Source organism: Hyperolius riggenbachi, chromosome 1, assembly GCF_040937935.1.
Source record: "Hyperolius riggenbachi isolate aHypRig1 chromosome 1, aHypRig1.pri, whole genome shotgun sequence".
Classification (NCBI taxonomy): domain Eukaryota; kingdom Metazoa; phylum Chordata; class Amphibia; order Anura; family Hyperoliidae; genus Hyperolius; species Hyperolius riggenbachi.
In genome coordinates, this window is record NC_090646.1 from 22,389,506 (window position 1) to 22,406,502 (window position 16,997).

General features: G+C 44.0%; 1 protein-coding gene across 1 annotated transcript in view; it reads right to left on the bottom strand.

Moving 5' to 3' along the window:
* LOC137545162 (tachylectin-2-like) overlaps positions 1-11,306 on the bottom strand; it is a 35,838-nt gene extending 24,532 nt beyond the window's left edge. Inside the window, exon 1 of the mRNA XM_068266278.1 lies at positions 11,200-11,306. Within this exon, the coding sequence (XP_068122379.1) occupies positions 11,200-11,206 (7 nt within the window). The 5' untranslated portion in view covers positions 11,207-11,306. The remainder of the gene's footprint in view (positions 1-11,199) is intronic.
* Positions 11,307-16,997: the final 5,691 nt, after the last annotated feature.

A 16,997-nucleotide genomic window follows, 5' to 3' on the forward strand; every position in this document is an offset into this window, starting at 1 on the left:
AGCAAGCGTGCAGATCCACCTCCAACACCGATCGCCTGGAGAAGATGGTCAAGGACTACATGTCAGATGGCGTAGCTGTGTCTAACAATCCATCTGCACCCTTCAACTATTGGGTATCGAAGCTAGACACCTGGCACGAACTGGCAATGTACGCAATAGAGGTGCTGGCTTGCCCGGCAGCCAGCGTTATGTCGGAACGCTGTTTCAGTGCTGCCGGAGGCATCGTCACAGATCGGCGTATCCGCCTCTCCACAGAAAATGCAGACCGTCTGACTCAAATTAAAATGAATCAATCCTGGATTGGAAACGACTACGCAACACTCCAGGACCCCAACCAAGTAACATGACCAATGAACATCTGGGATGGTTTAGCGTTTCCGGTCCCTGTTTATTGAACCTCTCATCTGTATTACATTTATGACTGCATGGCAGCAAAAAGCATTGCTGCTATATCCGCACGCTTTTTGTCCTCATGCAAGGCCTGGGTTGTTGTGTCTCAAAAAGCATGGCCTTCTCCTCCTGCGCCTGCTCCTGTTCCATCACGTGTGCTGCTGCTGCTGGGTTAGCGTTTCCGGTCCCTGTTTATGGAACCTCTCATCTGTATTACACTTATGACTGCATGGCGGCAAAAAGCATTGCTATATCCGCACGCTTTTTGTCCTCATGCAAGGCCTGGGTTGCGTCTCAAAAAGCGTGGCCTTCTCCTCCTGCGCCTCCTCCTTTTCCATCATGTGTGCTGCTGCTGGGTTAGCGTTTCCAGTCCCTGTTTATTGAACCTCTCATCTGTATTACATTTATGACTGCATGGCGGCAAAAAGCATTGCTATATCCGCACGCTATTTGTCCTCATGCAAGGCCTGGGATGTTGTGTCTCAAAAAGCGTGGCCTTCTCCTCCTGCGCCTCCTCTAGTTCCATCACGTGTGCTGCTGCTGGGTTAGCGTTTCCAGTCCCTGTTTATTGAACCTCTCATCTGTATTACATTTATGACTGCATGGCGACAAAAAGCATGTTACCTGTGCAAAGAAACATTACATTTTCCACATTTAAAAGACAGTTTTTCCTTTGAAACTTTACAATCAATTTTCTCAAAAACTATAAGCTCTTTTTCAAATATTTTTTTTCCTCTTGTACCCACTCCCAAGGTGCACATACCCTGCAAATTTGGGGTATGTAGCATGTAAGGAAGCTTTACAAAGTACGAAAGTTCGGGTCCCCATTGACTTCCATTATGTTCGGAGTTCGGCGCGAACACCCGAACATCGCGGCGATGTTCGGCGAACGTTCGCGAACCCGAACATCTAGGTGTTCGCCCAACACTAGTCCGGATCCGATCCGGGAACGCAGCTCCGGGACGATCCGGCTTTTTTCCAACATGCTCTATTTTTCAGTCCGTCCCGGTGCGGCTGCGGACCCGGGCCAGATCCTGACCCGAACATGCGGCCATGCTGTGCAATGAGAAACGGATGTTTCTCATCACACTGGCAATAGGACCGGATGCTTCCAGCACCGGTCCTATGCCACTTGGAGGGCCCGGACTACACGCCGGTATCCCCCATGCTTGCGGTGCCTTTCTGGCACTGCAATGTATCTAGTTCCGGCTACTTTATTGTAGCCGGAACTGATACATTCTGGATCCGCAACTGGTGGCAACTTGACCCTTACGGTCTCTTTGCGGCCCCCGGACCCGGACCCCCGGACACTTGCAGACTCGAACCGCAAGTGTGAACGGGGCCTAAGTTTAACATCGATTTTCTCAAAAACTACAAGGTCTTTAAAAAAACAACATACCTTGCAAATTTGGTGTTTACTAATAACCACTTAAAGAGACTCTGTAACATTAAAAAGATCCCCTGGGGGGTACTCACCTCGGGTGGGGGAAGCCTCCGGATCCTAATGAGGCTTCCCATGCCGTCCTCTGTCCCACAGGGGTCTCGCCGCAGCCCTCCGAACAGCCGGCGACTGTGCCGACTGTCAGTTCAATATTTACCTTTGCTGGCTCCAGCGGGGGCGCTGTGGCGGCTTTCCGTTTCCGAACTACACGGAAATACCCGATCTCATTCGGGTCCGCTCTACTGCGCAGGCGCAGGAAACTTGCGCCTGCGCAGTAGAGCAGATCCGACGGCGATCGGGTATTTCCGTGTAGTTCGGAGCCGACAGCCGTCAGAGCGCCTGCGCAGGAGCCAGGAAGGTAAATATTGACGTCACCGCTGCCCGGACTCCACGGAGGGCTGCAGCGAGACCCCTGACGGATGGAGGACGGCGTGGGAAGCCTCATTAGGATCCGGAGGCTTCCCCCACCCGAGGTGAGTACCCCCCAGGGGATCTTTTCATGTTACAGATCCTCTTTAAGTCAGCAGCCATTGATGCGAACCAAAATGCAAACGTACATTTTTAACAAACATTTTTTTTTGCATTAAATGCGAACGGCGAAAAGCCCAAGTTCGACAGGAACTGTTCACTGGCGAACTGGCGAACTGTCTAGGCCATCACTAGTCTACTTTACTTTTTACTCTTTTTTTTTTTTTTATTCCATTTTATGATGTGCACACATGATAGTTCCTATTTTTGTAGCACTTTGTGGTATATTGACTCTTGATTTCAAATTTTTCATTTTGTCTCATGGACATGGAAGACAATAAATCCTGACAAAGGTTTCAGAATATCTCGCCCACTGCCACATGCCCGTCTCAAACTAAAAACAAAAATATTCTAACCAGAGCTGTACTCTTGAAGCCCCTTTTACACTATGGCGTTGCGGTAAGGTATTTTACCGCAAGAGGCCGCTAAGTCACTCTAAGTTTATGTAGACTTACACACTAAGGCTGCTTTCACAGTGGGACGTTACAGGCGCACGTTAGAGCAGCCTGTAACGCAGCCCACCGCACAGCAATGAAAAATCAATGGGCTGTTCACAGTGCCCACGTTGCGTTACATTGTAACGCTGCACGTCAAGTTAAAGTGCTGCATGCTGTACATTATACGCGGCTAAGCTGCGTTAGACTGTTTGCACATGCTCAGTAATGTTGGAGGAGGAGGTCTCCCCTCCTCCTCTACGGCCAGCCACATGGCTAATTAATATTCACTGCATGTGACGTGCAGTGTTTACTTCCTGGAGCGGCCGCTCTGTGTGGCGATTGGCCGGCAGCACCACGTGATGCGGATCACATGGTCTCCGCATCACATTGCACAAAAAAGGCGCACCAAGAGCTGCATAACGCGGCTCTAGGTAGCGTCCTCGTCCAGCACCACCAGGCGTTGCGTTAGGGGCACGTTATGCGACCTATAACATCCCCTAAATTGCAATGTCCTGGTGGGAAAGAAGCCTTAATGCAACGCGATGCAATGGAAGTATTCAAGTCGCCACAATGCCATTGCAAAGTCAACAGTGCGTTGCTGCATGATCCATGCCTACTGCATGGATTACCATATTTTTGGAATATAAGATGCTCCTCCTGACCATGAGACCCACCTAGGTATGGAGGACAAAAGCCAGAGGAAAAATATATATACTACATCTGGTGCATCCACGGTGAAGGGGCATCTTGTGGATTATGTCCCCTTTGTACCTCATGCTTCCTTGTACCTCTTGTGTCTCTATGTGTCTCCTTGTGTCCTCTATGCCCCTTTGTGTTCTGCTCTATACCTTTTTGTGTCCCCCTTGTGTCCTCCTCTGTGTCCCCGTGTCCTCCTTGTATCCTCCTCTATGCCTCTTTGTGTCCTCCTGTGTCCTCCTCTATGCCCCTTTGTGTCCCCCTTGTGTCCTCCTCTATGCCCCTTTGTGTCCTCCTGTGTCCGCCTCTGTCCTCCTTGTGTCCTCCTGTTTTCCCCTTTGTGTCCCCCTCTTTGTATCCGTTTCCTCCTTGTGTCCTCCTCTATGCCCCTTTGTGTCCTCCTTGTGTCCTCCTCTATGACCCTTTGTGTCCCCCTTGTGTCCTCCCTGCCCCTTTGTGTCCTCCTCAATGCCCCTTTGTGTCCCCCTTGTGTCCTCCTCTATGCCCCTTTGTGTCCCCCTTGTGTCCTCCTCTATGCCCCTTTGTGTCCCCTTGTGTCCTCCTCTATGCCCCTTTGTGTCCCCCTTGTGTCCTCCTCTATGCCCCTTTGTGTCCTCCTGTGTCCGCCTCTGTCCTCCTTGTCTCCTCCTGTGTCCTCCATGTGTCCGCCTCTGTCCTCCTTGTGTCCCCCTCTATGCCCCTCTGTGTCCCTCTGTGTCCTCCTCTGCATGGGCACAGTACAGGGAGTCCCCAACATTGCGGCGGGTTGTAGGTTCATATTGGCAAGCGTTCACGTTCAGGAACTCCCTTCATTTGGACTATAAGATGCAGTGACTTTTTTTCCCCACTTTTGAGAGAAAACGTGAGTCTAACGGTCATTTTACACTTAATCAGTTGGTATGAGTTTTTTTTTAGTACATTGTGAAAAAGATTTCAGTTAAAATGCATTTAGTGTGAACTGTGCCATAGGAAAACATGGGCCTTACTTTGAAAATCAGTTTTCTTTCAGTTATAACTAAGAGCAACTGCTTAAAGGGAACCAGAGAGGAATCAAAACCTAAAATAGGTAAAGGTTTCATAAATACCTGGGGCTTCTTCCAGCCCCAGAAGCCTGGATCGTTCCCACGCTGCCATCCTCCGCTTCCTGTATCGGCGGTACCGGGTCCCGTCACTTCCGGCGGAAGCGGGCAATTGTCCATATGCACAGGGGTTCCCGGCATACCCTTATGCATGCGGCTGCGCAGTATGGAGCCGCACGCGTAAGGGTATGGAGGGAGCCCCTGTGATGCGGACAATTGGCCGCGTGATGACGCCGACTGGCCTAAACTACGCGACCCGGTACCGGCGCATACAGGCGGCGGAGGACGGCGGCGTGGGAGCAATCCGTGCGTATGGGGCTGGAGGAAGCCCCAGGTATGTATAAAACCTTTCCCTTATGTCTTCTCTGGTTCTCTTTAAGGACCACAATCGCAAAAGATTTCATTTTTTTAGCACCCTCACAGTAGTTACACCAACCATACAGAAGATTCACTGTGACATTTATTTCAATGTCTAATATGGCCCTTTAATTATCTACATGTCACTGTACCCTCTATGTGTCAGTCCCTGCACTACAGCTTGCCAAGGGTTACCCTATGATGGGATTACAGTTACAGAAGTCCGTCAGCGCTAGTGCAGGGACTGACACATAGAGGGTACAGTGACATGTAGATAATTAAAGGGCCATATTAGACATTGAAATAAATGTCACAGTGAATCTTCTGTATGGTTGGTGTAACTACTGTGAGGGTGTTAAAAAATGAAATCTTTTGCGGTAGTGGTCCTTGAAGTGTTAAAGGGGCCTTGTAGTCCAAAAATTCAGTATGCAACAACAAGTCAATGGCGACGCAGTGAAGTGTGAAAGACAGAGCGCAGGAATCCCAGTGACAGCTTCCCGTCCAGCAGGGAGTGCATCACTGAGTGGGGGGTGGGCCTAAGTTTATTATCCTGTCGGTGATGTCTAATGCAGGGTAATGTCAAAGGGGCTTTGGAGCAGTTCTCCTTTAGCGGGCTCTCCTGCCACGGGGGAGAATCATACCACAGAAGTGTAAAACTGCCCTAAAGGTTAACTGAACTGACATGACAATGAAAAGTTAACTGAACTGACATGACAATGAAAAGTTAACTGAACTGACATGACAATAACTGAACTGACATGAAAGGTCAGTAAAATTCAAATGCACAGACAGCACCCACAAATATTACTGGAGCGGCCCGGAAGGATGGCGAGGGAGCTGAAGGAAGGCCTAGGTAAGTATAAATGCTTTGCAAGTTTGATCTCAGGTACACTGAGCAATTTTTAAGTCAGATTCCTTGTAAGTTCAAACTTATTCGGCCAAATAAAATTGTTTCTGATGCTGATTCTGATAATGGTACTTTCTGATCATACACTTCATATAGACAACACAGTCACTGTTGATTACAGATGTACTACACCAAGGACCATATTACCATTCTTGAGATTGCTAGGTGAGTGACCAAACGAACAAAATCAAAGTGGGACTAAACTAACATTTAAATACCTACTCATATGTGTGTAAAAGATCATTTGAAAGCATTCCCAAGCATTCCTGTGTGTAAAAAAGTTTATTTTCAATGCAGAAAACAGTAAAAACTTGTACTACTCTGCTAATCGGCAAATGTAATCATTGCCAACTGGGATAAGCTCTCAGACTGGTCTCTTCACTCTGCTCTCCCTCCTCTGCTGCATAGACACGTCACCGTGGCAACAGCTGAGACACTTCTGCAGAGGAGGAAGGGGGGGGGGGGTAAAGTAAAGAGACCAGGCAGGGAGCTCATCCTGGCTGGCAATGATTAAATTTGCCGATTAGCATAGTAGTACAAGGAGGAAGTTGAAAATATAGTTTCGCTCAGGGTGTTGTGAAACCTAACTGCTTACTGGCTTCAACCCAGCTCCATTTTTAGAGAGGTGGTGGCCCTGGGCTAGTGCCCATTTTGCCCAGCCCTGCACAGGCTGGTAGTGAACACCCACAGCTGCCAGCAAACAGTTCTCAGGTTAAACAGCAAAGCTCGTCAGAGCAAACTGATTGTGTCACTTCAGCATGGAGCAACTACCAAACTACCTACAGCCTTCAAACAGAGTGAGGGCAGCAGGTGAAACTAGAGAAACTGAGAGAAATGCATATGGCCACATGAGAAAACTAGGACACCCTATGGAAGCCTGCGTGTTTTTGCATTATTCTAGGGAATATGAAAGTCTGAACAGAAACGCTAGGAGTTTAAAACTCCTTATCACATACACTGTATAAACTGCATTATTTCGGATGTGCCTTCATCATCATCATCATCATCCTACTAATATAATAAATGGGAAAGTTCGGATGTTTGGATGTTTGGATGTTTGTTACTCGATCACGCAAAAATGGCTGAACGGATTTGAATGAAATTTGGCACACACATAGTACATTACCTGGAATAAAGTATAGGATACTGTTTATTCCCATAACCAAAAAGGGGGCGGAGACAAATACAAATGTCACTGGAAAATTTAAACTGCAGCCATTCTTACACTGTTAATGGTAGGGTTCTCATACTTTGCACAGTTGGTCGTTGGGTGATTGGGATTAATATTCAGATAAGTGGGTGGAGCCTATAAAAGCCAATCAAAATTCACCTATTGATTTTCAAATGGAATATGTAATTGCTGCTATTCTTGCACTGTTAATGGCACAAGCCTCAAACCTGGTACAGTTGATCATTGGGTGACTGGGGTTCAATTTCAGAAAGGGGGTGGAGCCACAAACAGCTAATCAGATTTGTTTCATTCCAAAGCAAATTATTGATGTCAAACACCGCAAAGCTCACAAACTTGGTAATTGAGTAATTGATTAATTGTGTGTTAGGGTTAGAAAAGTGGGCACAGCCAACACCAGCCAAATACATTAAGCGGGCAACAGGGGGTCATAAGTGGGCGGAGACAAATACAAATTTTACTAGCAAAATGTAAACTGCAGCCATTCTTACACTGTTAGTGGTAGGGTTCTCAAACTTTGCACAGTTGGTCACTGGGTGACTGAGATTAATATTCAGAAAGGTGGGAGGAGCCTACAAAAGCCAATCATAATTCACCTATTGATTTTCAAAGGGAATATTTACATTGCTGCCATTCTTGCACTGTTAATGGCACAAGCCTCAAACCTGGTACAGTTGATCATTGGGTGACTGGGGTTCAATTTCAGAAAGGGGTGGAGCCACAAATAGCCAATTAGATTTGTTTCATTCCAATGCAAATTATTGATGTCAAACACCGCAAAGCTCACAAACTTGGTAATTGAGTAATTGATAAATTGTGTGTGAGGATTAGAAAAGTGGGCACAGCCAACACCAGCCAATTACATAATCGGGCAACATGGGGTCATAAGAGGGCGGAGACAAATACAAATTTTACTGGGAAAATGTAAACTGCAGCCATTCTTACACTGTTAATTGTAGGGTTCTCAAACTTTGCACAGTTGATTACTGGGTGACTGGGATTAATATTCAGAAACGTGGGTGGAGCCTACAAAAGCCAATCAAAATTAACCTATTGATTTTTCAGGGGAATATTTTATTGCTGCCATTCTTGCACTGTTAATGGCACAAGCCTCAAACCTGGTACAGATGATCATTGGGTGACTTGGGTTTGAATTGATAAAAGGGGGTGGAGCCACAAACAGCCAATCTTATTTGTTTCATTTTAACGCAGGTTATTGATGCCAAAAACCACAAAGCTCACAAACTTGGTCATTGAGAAATTGAGTAATTGTGTGTTAGGGTTAGGAAAAGTGGGCGCAGCCAACACCAGCCAAATACATAATCGGGCAATACCGGGTCATCAGTGGGCGGAGACAAATACATATTTCACCGAGAAAATATAAACTGCAGCCATTCTTACACTGTTAATGGTAGGGTTCTCAAACTTTGCACAGTTGGTCACTGGGTGACTGGGATTACAATTCAGAAAAGTGGGTGGAGCCTATAAAAGCCAATCAAAATTCACCTATTGATTTTCAAAGGGAATATTTAATTGCTGCCATTCTTGCACTGTTAATGGCACAAGCCTCAAACCTGGTACAGTTGATTATTGGGTGACTGGGGTTCAATTTCAGAAAGGGGGTGGAGCCACAAACAGCTAGAAAAGTGGGCACAGCCAACACCAGCCAAATACATAAAAGGGCAACGCCGGGTCATAAGTGGGCGGAGACAAATACAAATTTTACTGGGAAAATGTAAACAGCAGCCATTCTTACACTGTTAATGGTAGGGTTCTCAAACTTTGCACAGTTGGTTCCTGGGTGACTGGGATTAATATTCAGAAAAGTGGGTGGAGCCTAAAAAAAGCCAATCAAAAATTACCTATTGATTTTAAAGGGGAATATTTAATTGCTGCCATTCTTGCACTGTTAATGGCACAAGCCTCAAACCTGGTACAGTTGATCATTGCGTGACTGGGGTTTAAATTTTTATAAGGGGGTGGAGCGCCAAACAGCCAATCTGATTTGTTTCATTTTCATGCAGGTTATTGATGCCAAAGACTACAAAGCTCACAAACTTGGTAATTGAGTAGTTGATTAATTATGTGTTAGGATTAGGAAAAGTGGGCGCAGCCAACACCTGCCAAATACATAATCGGGCAATTCCGGGTCATAGGCGGAGACAAATGCAAATTTCACTGAGAAAATGTAAACAGCAGCCATTCTTACACTGTTAATGGTAGGGTTCTCAAACTTTGCACAATTGGTCACTGGGTGACTGGGATTAATATTGAGAAAAGTGGGTGGAGCCTACAAAAGCCAATAAAAATTCACCTATTGATTTTCAAGGGGAATATGTAATTGCTGCCATTCTTGCACTGTTAATGGCACAAGCCTCTTGCACTGTTAATAACCTGTACCTGGTACACTTGGCCATTGGGTGATTGGAGTTCAAATTTAGAAAATGGGTGGAGCCACATCCAATCAGATTTATTTTATTTCAATGCAAATTATTGACGCCAAAGCTCACAAACTTGGTCATTGAGTAATTGTGTGTTAGGGTTAGGAAAAGGGGGCGGATCCAACACCAGCCAAATACATACCTGGGCAACGCCGGGCGTCCAGCTAGTTATTATTAATTTATAAAGCGCCAACATATTCCATGGCGCCTTCATGCATAACGAGTATGGACATTTCTGTATTACAAGCAATTCTCATGGAATCACTTAATCAGCAGGTAAATGAGTAAACAGCTGAGAACAATACACCAGTCCTCAAACCTGACATGTATTGGTGACTGAGCTGATGCCCAGCTGGGGGGATAGCCCCAGGATCTGACTTCAGAGATGGACTACCACACAATACGGTACAATTTTTTCACCAAATGCGATCTTCCGATGCGATTTGTATAGAAAATTTGCAGTGTATGAATGCAATCGATAGTGAACGATTCTTTGGTCGATTGCGAGGATAAAATCGAGCCAAAAGTTGGATTTTATAATCGCATTTGAAGAAAGAATCATTCAGTAAATGTGAACAATCCGATTAGTTACGATCATTCAAATCGCATTAAAAGATCACATTTAGTGAAAAATTGTACTGTTAATGGGCACCTTACGTTTAGAGATGTCACCGGTAGCTGTTAATCTGATGTGTTCTATGGCTTTTCTTACCACAGAGGAGCGATTCAGCTAACATCTACCCCCCCAACTACTAAGTACATAGGAACAGAAGAAATGCCCGCACGATGTCCTAAAATAAAATCCGTTTTGATAGCGTTTTGCAAGTGATTTTGTGAGCGATTTCCCTGCTCCTATATAATTCATTAGAATGCTACCGAAATGCTGCATGTCCTGCGATTGTGATTTGCCTAATCGCAATCGCTGTAGAGGAATCTGTCGCATCTATTTACATTGGCAGAGCGTTTAGGGAAATTGGTAGCAACTGAAAGCGCTCCCTAAACGCTAAAAAAAAAACCCAAAATGCTCTAGCGGGTTCCAGGCCTGAAGAGTGAGGCAAACTTTCCTCAAAAACCTTTTGTTTAAAGAAAACCAGAGATGAAGCACCCTCATGTATTTTACCTTATAAATCAGTGGGAACATGACAGTAAACACCTAATCTGCTCTTTGTTACATTGTTCTCTGTTTAATCTGACTGTTATCACCTTTGATAAGAATCCCGACTGAGCAGTCGGTCTGGCTTTGCTACAGAATGATTATAGCTGAGACTGTGTTCTTTGGTGTCTTTTCAAGCCCAAGCCTGCCCCCTGCTGGCTGTGCTCAGGAATCATTATAGCTGAGTCATTATAGCAAAGCCAGACTCAATGCTCAGTCCGGGATTCTTATCTCAGCTAGATAACAGACACTTTTAGCAGTGAGGATGAAACAGAGAGCAGAGTAAATGTTTTCTCTAATGTTCCCACTGATTTCTATGGTAAAATACATGAGGGTGCTTCGTCTCTGGTTCACTTTAATGAGTAAATCAAGGTTAATTTTTATTTGATTACTCGTGATAAAATCATTTATTTTCCAGAGATAAATATAAACAAGATTAGACATCAATATATCAACATTCTCAATAATGAATTAAATATTTAATGGGGTGTCCTCTTTTTTCGCTGTAGAAATGACTCTGAGTACAAGATGTGGCCCCTCGGGGTTGAGGTTGGACAAGTAATGGAGTAAACTCTACTTACTAGACATGGTCAGGCCAGGCTGGGTCCTCCGGCAGCTGTGGTCAGTCTATTACATACACAGAAGAGGCAATTGCAGAGTTATTTTCACTTTCTCAGGTAATGTATTTATTATACGTTGCTGTCACTGGAGACGCCTTTGATGGATGTTGGGAGGTTGATTTTTTTTAACCAGTCAGACAAGTTGCTTGGAAACGAAATCATAAAGGTAATTACAATAACTGATTACAAAGTAACTGATTTTGTTTGTGAGCTTCCATGTAGAACAGTGGCGTAGAGATAGGGGTTGTACAGCTTGTGACTTCACCAGGGCCCCCGGACCAGAAAGGCTCACTAAGGTTGGTAGGTATAACTGGTTAGGTCCAGAGCTGTGGGGGCCTCCAACTACTAACCTTCCCTGTCTATATATCGTATCTAAAGTTTAGATAGTTTACACAGCATATCTAGCTGCAAACAGCTTCAACAGTTTATGATTATTTATTCCTGTGATACAATGACAGCGGCCATGTTCTGTTTGTCACATTACACACAGGCAAGCTTGCCTACATCTCCACCTCTCAGCCTGTGAAAACTTCACGCCCCTCTCTTCCTCCCTCCTCCCCTCTGCCTCTGAAATCTCTGGCTAGTAACCTCCTCCTCCTGCCCAGACTGAGCTCCCATAAGCCCTTGCTACTAAGGCGCAGAGTGCCAAGGCACTGGAGGAGCTGTGGGCGACGCTTGTTTAGTTTATAGGGAATTAGAGTATTAAAACAAAACAAAAAAAAGTATTTGGCTTGAGGAATGCCCTATAAACTATATGAAAGGAACACAATTATGCAATGAGTAAGATTATCTCGGATCCACTTTAAGCCACTGGACATTTGGTTATACTACTACAGAATGCCTGATTTTATGCAAGTGTACCTATAAGACAGGGGTAGGGAACCTATGGCTCGGGATGGCTGCATCTGGCTTACAGACAAATCAGTTGGGGTTGATTCGCTATGCTACATTGCTCAGGCAGTGCAAGTAAAATTTTCAAAGTAGGCACGCTACTGCCTACTTAGAGAGCCAGACAGGGGAAATACAGACTAACAGCTTGTACAATTAGCTAGCTGACTTGGGTGTTGATTCACTTTGTAGGACGAGATCCCCGCACTTTGGCCCAATAGGCTGCCTGTCAAATGACAGGCAGCCTATTGGGCCAATCAAAGTGCGGGTACCTCATCCTACAAAGTGAATCAACACCCAAGTCAGCTAGCTAATTGTACAAGCTGTTAGTCTGTATTTCCCCTGTCTGGCTCTCGGTGAAATTGCTGGTGTTGCTGAAACCCAAGAGAAGCTGAAGACGTGTCTGACACGCCGGATCAACTTTATACACATCACCATGGCAACTAGGACGTGAGCCCTCTGCTGCACATGTGCACTGTTCCAGTTTGAAACATACTGTATGGCTCTCAGGGAAATACATTTTAAAATCGGTGGCGTTTATGGCTCTTTCAGCCAAAAAGGTTCCTGACCCTTGCTATAAGATATCGATGAAGGCAGTCTTACTGTACAGCATTTTTCCAAACTTGCCTAAAATATTTGCACAGTATGAATGACATGTAGTGTGTGGTTTGGCTGCATATTTGTCATACGAACAATAAATAGGTCAGTATAGATTTACATTTGGGCGGGCTCCCCATTTGTGTTGCTGGGCTACTATACTGTAATATGACTGGTGAGTAGAACCCCAGGATTATTTTGGACGGATATCCTGTAGCGTTTTGCATATACTGTAGCAAGATTATCATTTGTGTATGCAATCTGATGTCCCTGATAACACAACTAATTGTATAATTGAGGCATGTGAGCAGCCAGGGCAGACGTGTCAGAAAAGGAGAGGCAGAGAGGGATTGATGAAAAGACTCTCTGCGTTTGGCCAGAATGTGAAGAACGTGGTTTAACCCTTTAGGAACCAATTTATTTACAGGCTTGCAAGTGCTCCAGGCCAATTTATTTTAGCACATTTGTTACATTTCCCTGCTTCTAATTATTACTGCTGTAAAATGTATTTAAAACCACGAGTCACTAGGGGGCAGCGTGCGACAATAACAGAGGACTTGTGCTGTCAGTTTCTGTATTTTCTGCTAGTAGAGCGAGATCAAAGCATTCCAGGAATTTACAGCACAACGAGTTCTGCTGGCTGAGGTCAAAAGCTGAGCACTTATCTCAAATGAGATAACTCTATTGAAGCTGCTAATGGGGTAAAAGTTATTATGATTTTCATGAAAGAGAAAAAATACAACTCAAAGATTATTATTATTTTCGATTTAAAGAGTTCCATCATCTTCTGTGTTGCTTTACAAAAGAGAATACACAGTGCAGACAGTTACAAGGCGATGGGTACAGATAAACAACTGCACACAGGTCAACAATGCCCAAAGTTGTGGGAAAGTACCTAGAAATCAGACCCATCACAGCCTTTCTCAACTTTTTATGCCCTGGAGGAACCCTTCAATTAATTTTTGGATCTCACGGAATACTGGCATTAGAAGTGGGTGTGGCTAAATACATTTTATTATCGTAATGGTGGCCACTAATTAACCAATATTTTTCATCCAATCTTACTATTTCTATGTAATATAAGGTAACTGCCTGAATTATCCATTCCATATATTCATTCAGTTTACCCTTATACTACACTAGCTGGTGGCCCGGCGTTGCCCGGGTATGTGTTTGGCTGCTGTTGGCTCCGCCCACTTTTCCTAACCCTAACACACAATTACTCAATTACTTAATGACCAAGTTTGTACGTTTTGCGGTCTTTGGCATCAATAATTTGCATTGAAAAAAATTAAATCTGATTGGCTGTGGCTCCACCCCTTTTCTAAATTTGAACCCCCAATCACTCATTGGCCAAGTGTACCAGGTACAGGTGATTAACAGCGCAAGAATGACAGCAATTAAATATTCCCCTTGAAAATCAATAGGTGGATTTTGATTGGTTTTGTAGGCTCCACCCACTTTTCTGAATATTAATCCCAGTCACCCAGTGACCAACTGTGCAAAGTTTGAGAACCCTACCATTAACAGTGTAAGAATGGCTGCAGTTTACATTTTCCCAATTAAATTTGTATTTTTCTCCACCCCACTGATGTCCCAACATTGTTCGGGTATGTATTTAGCTGGTGTTGGCGCCGCCAACTTTTTGTAACCCTAACACACAATTACTCAATGACAAAGTTTGTGAGCTTTGGCATCAATAACTTGCATTGAAATAAAACACATCTGATTGGCTGTTTGTGGCTTCACTCCCTTTTCTGAATTTGAACCTCAGTCACCCAATCACCAACTGTACCAGGTTTAAGGCTTGTACCATTAACAGTGCAAGAATGACAGCAATTACATATTCCCCTTGAAAATCAATAGGTGGATTTTGATTGGCTTTTGTAGGCTCCACCCATTTTTGTGAATATTAATGCCAGTCACCCAGTGACCAATTGTGAAGTTTGAGAACCCTACCATTAACAGTGTAAGAATGGCTGCAGTTTACATTTTCCCAGTGAAATTTGCATTTGTCTCCACCCACTTTTTGGTTATGGGAATACAAAGTATCCTATACTTTATTCCAGGTAATGTACTATGTGTGTGCCAAATTTCATGCAAATCCTTTCAGCCATTTTTGCGTGATCGAGTAACAACTATCCAAACATCCAAACTTTCCCATCCTACACATATAATAAATGGGAAAGTTCGGATGTTTGGATGTTTGTTACTCAATCACGCAAAAATGGCTGAACGGATTTGAATGTAATTTGGCACACTCATAGTACATTACCTGGAATAAAGTATAGGATACTTTTTATTCCCATAACCAAAAAGGGGGCGGAGACAAATACAAATTTCACTGGGAAATGTAAGCTGCAGCCATTCTTACACTGGTAATGGTAGGGTTCTCAAACTTTGCACAGTTGGTCGCTGGGTGATTTGGATTAATATTCAGAAAAGTGGGTGGAGCCTATAAAAGCCAATCAAAATTCACCTATTGATTTTCAAAGGGAATATTTACATTGCTGCCATTCTTGCACTGTTAATGGCACAAGCCTCAAACCTGGTACAGTTGGTCATTGGGTGATTGGGGTTCAATTTCAGAAAGGGGAGTGGAGCCACAAACAGCCAATCAGATTTGTTTCATTCCAATGCAAATTATTCATGTCAAACACCACAAAGCTTACAAACTTGGTAATTGAGTAAGTGATTAATTGTGTGTTAGGGTTAGAAAAGTGGGCACAGCCAACAACACCAGCCAAATACATAAGCGGGCAACGCCGAGTCATAAGTGGGCGGAGACAAACACAAATTTTACTGGGAAAATGTAAACAGCAGTCATTCTTAAACTGTTATTGGTAGGGCTCTCAAACTTTGCACAGTTGATTACTGGGTGACTGGGATTAATATTCAGAAAAGTGGGTGGAGCCTACAAAAGCCAATCAAAAATTACCTATTGATTTTCAAGTGGAATATTTACATTGCTGCCATTCTTGCACTGCTAATGGCACAAGCCTCAAACCTGCTACAGTTGATCATTGCGTCGCTGGGGTTTAAATTTATATAAGGGGGTGGAGCCCCAAACAGCCAATCTGATTTGTTTCATTTTAATGCAGGTTATTGATGCCAGAGACCGCAAAGCTCACAAACTTGGTCATTGAGTAACTGAGTAATTGTGTGTTAGGGTTAGGAAAAGTGGGCGCAGCCAGCACCTTCAAAATACATAATCGGGCAATGCCGGGTCAACAGTAGGCGGAGACAAATACAAATTTCACTGAGAAAATGTAAACTGCAGCCATTCTTACACTGTTAATGGTAGGGTTCTCAAACTTTGCCCAGATGGTCACTGGGTGACTGGGATTAATATTCGGAAAAGTGGGTGGAGCCTACAAAAGCCAATCAAAATCCACCTATTAATCTTTAAGGGGAATATTTAATTGCTGCCATACTTGCACTGTTAATGGCACAAGCCTCTTGCACTGTTAATCACCTGTACCTGGTACACTTGGCCATTGGGTGATTGGGGTTCAAATTCAGAAAAGGGGTGGAGCCACATCCAATCAGATTTATTTTATTTCAATGCAAATTATTGATGCCAAAGACCGCAAAGCTCAAAAACTTGGTCATTAAGTAATTAAGTAATTGTGTGTCAGGGTTAGGAAAAGTGGGCGGGGCCAACACCGGCCAAATACATACCTGGGCAACGCCGGGCGACCAGCTAGTTTATAATATTAGTAGGATAATAACATTCTAATAACTGTTTTTTTCTGAATGTAGGCTCATTCAGACACTGCCTCACAAATTTTAAGGTGTCTTTATCAAGTTACAAGTTTTGTTGTCTCCATGTACAAAATATAGAGTTATGTTTCTATGGTTACATATTTTTGTTCTTACATGTTACACTAGTGTATAAAATAATGCAAATAGTTGAAGGCCCGGTTCACATTAGCTTTTAGCAGCGGATCCGGCAGTACGGTTCCGTGGTCCGCTCCGCTGAACGGACAAAAAGATGCTGCAGGCCCTAATTTTGTGGACCGTTGTGCCCAGCGGCCTTCAACAAATTAAAAGCACATTGAAAACAATCAATAAACATTGTTTATACCAAATGTCCGAATTCAGAAAGTAAATCATTTATCCATGTTTCCCTAAGTATAACACGGGACTCAACATACAAAGAAATTCAACTTACAAACAAACTCCCGGAACGGAACCTGTTTGTAAGTAGGAGACCGCCTACAGGAGTTGCGCATGGCCAGCTAACAGAAGGAAAGCTTCAGAAATAGTAGTGG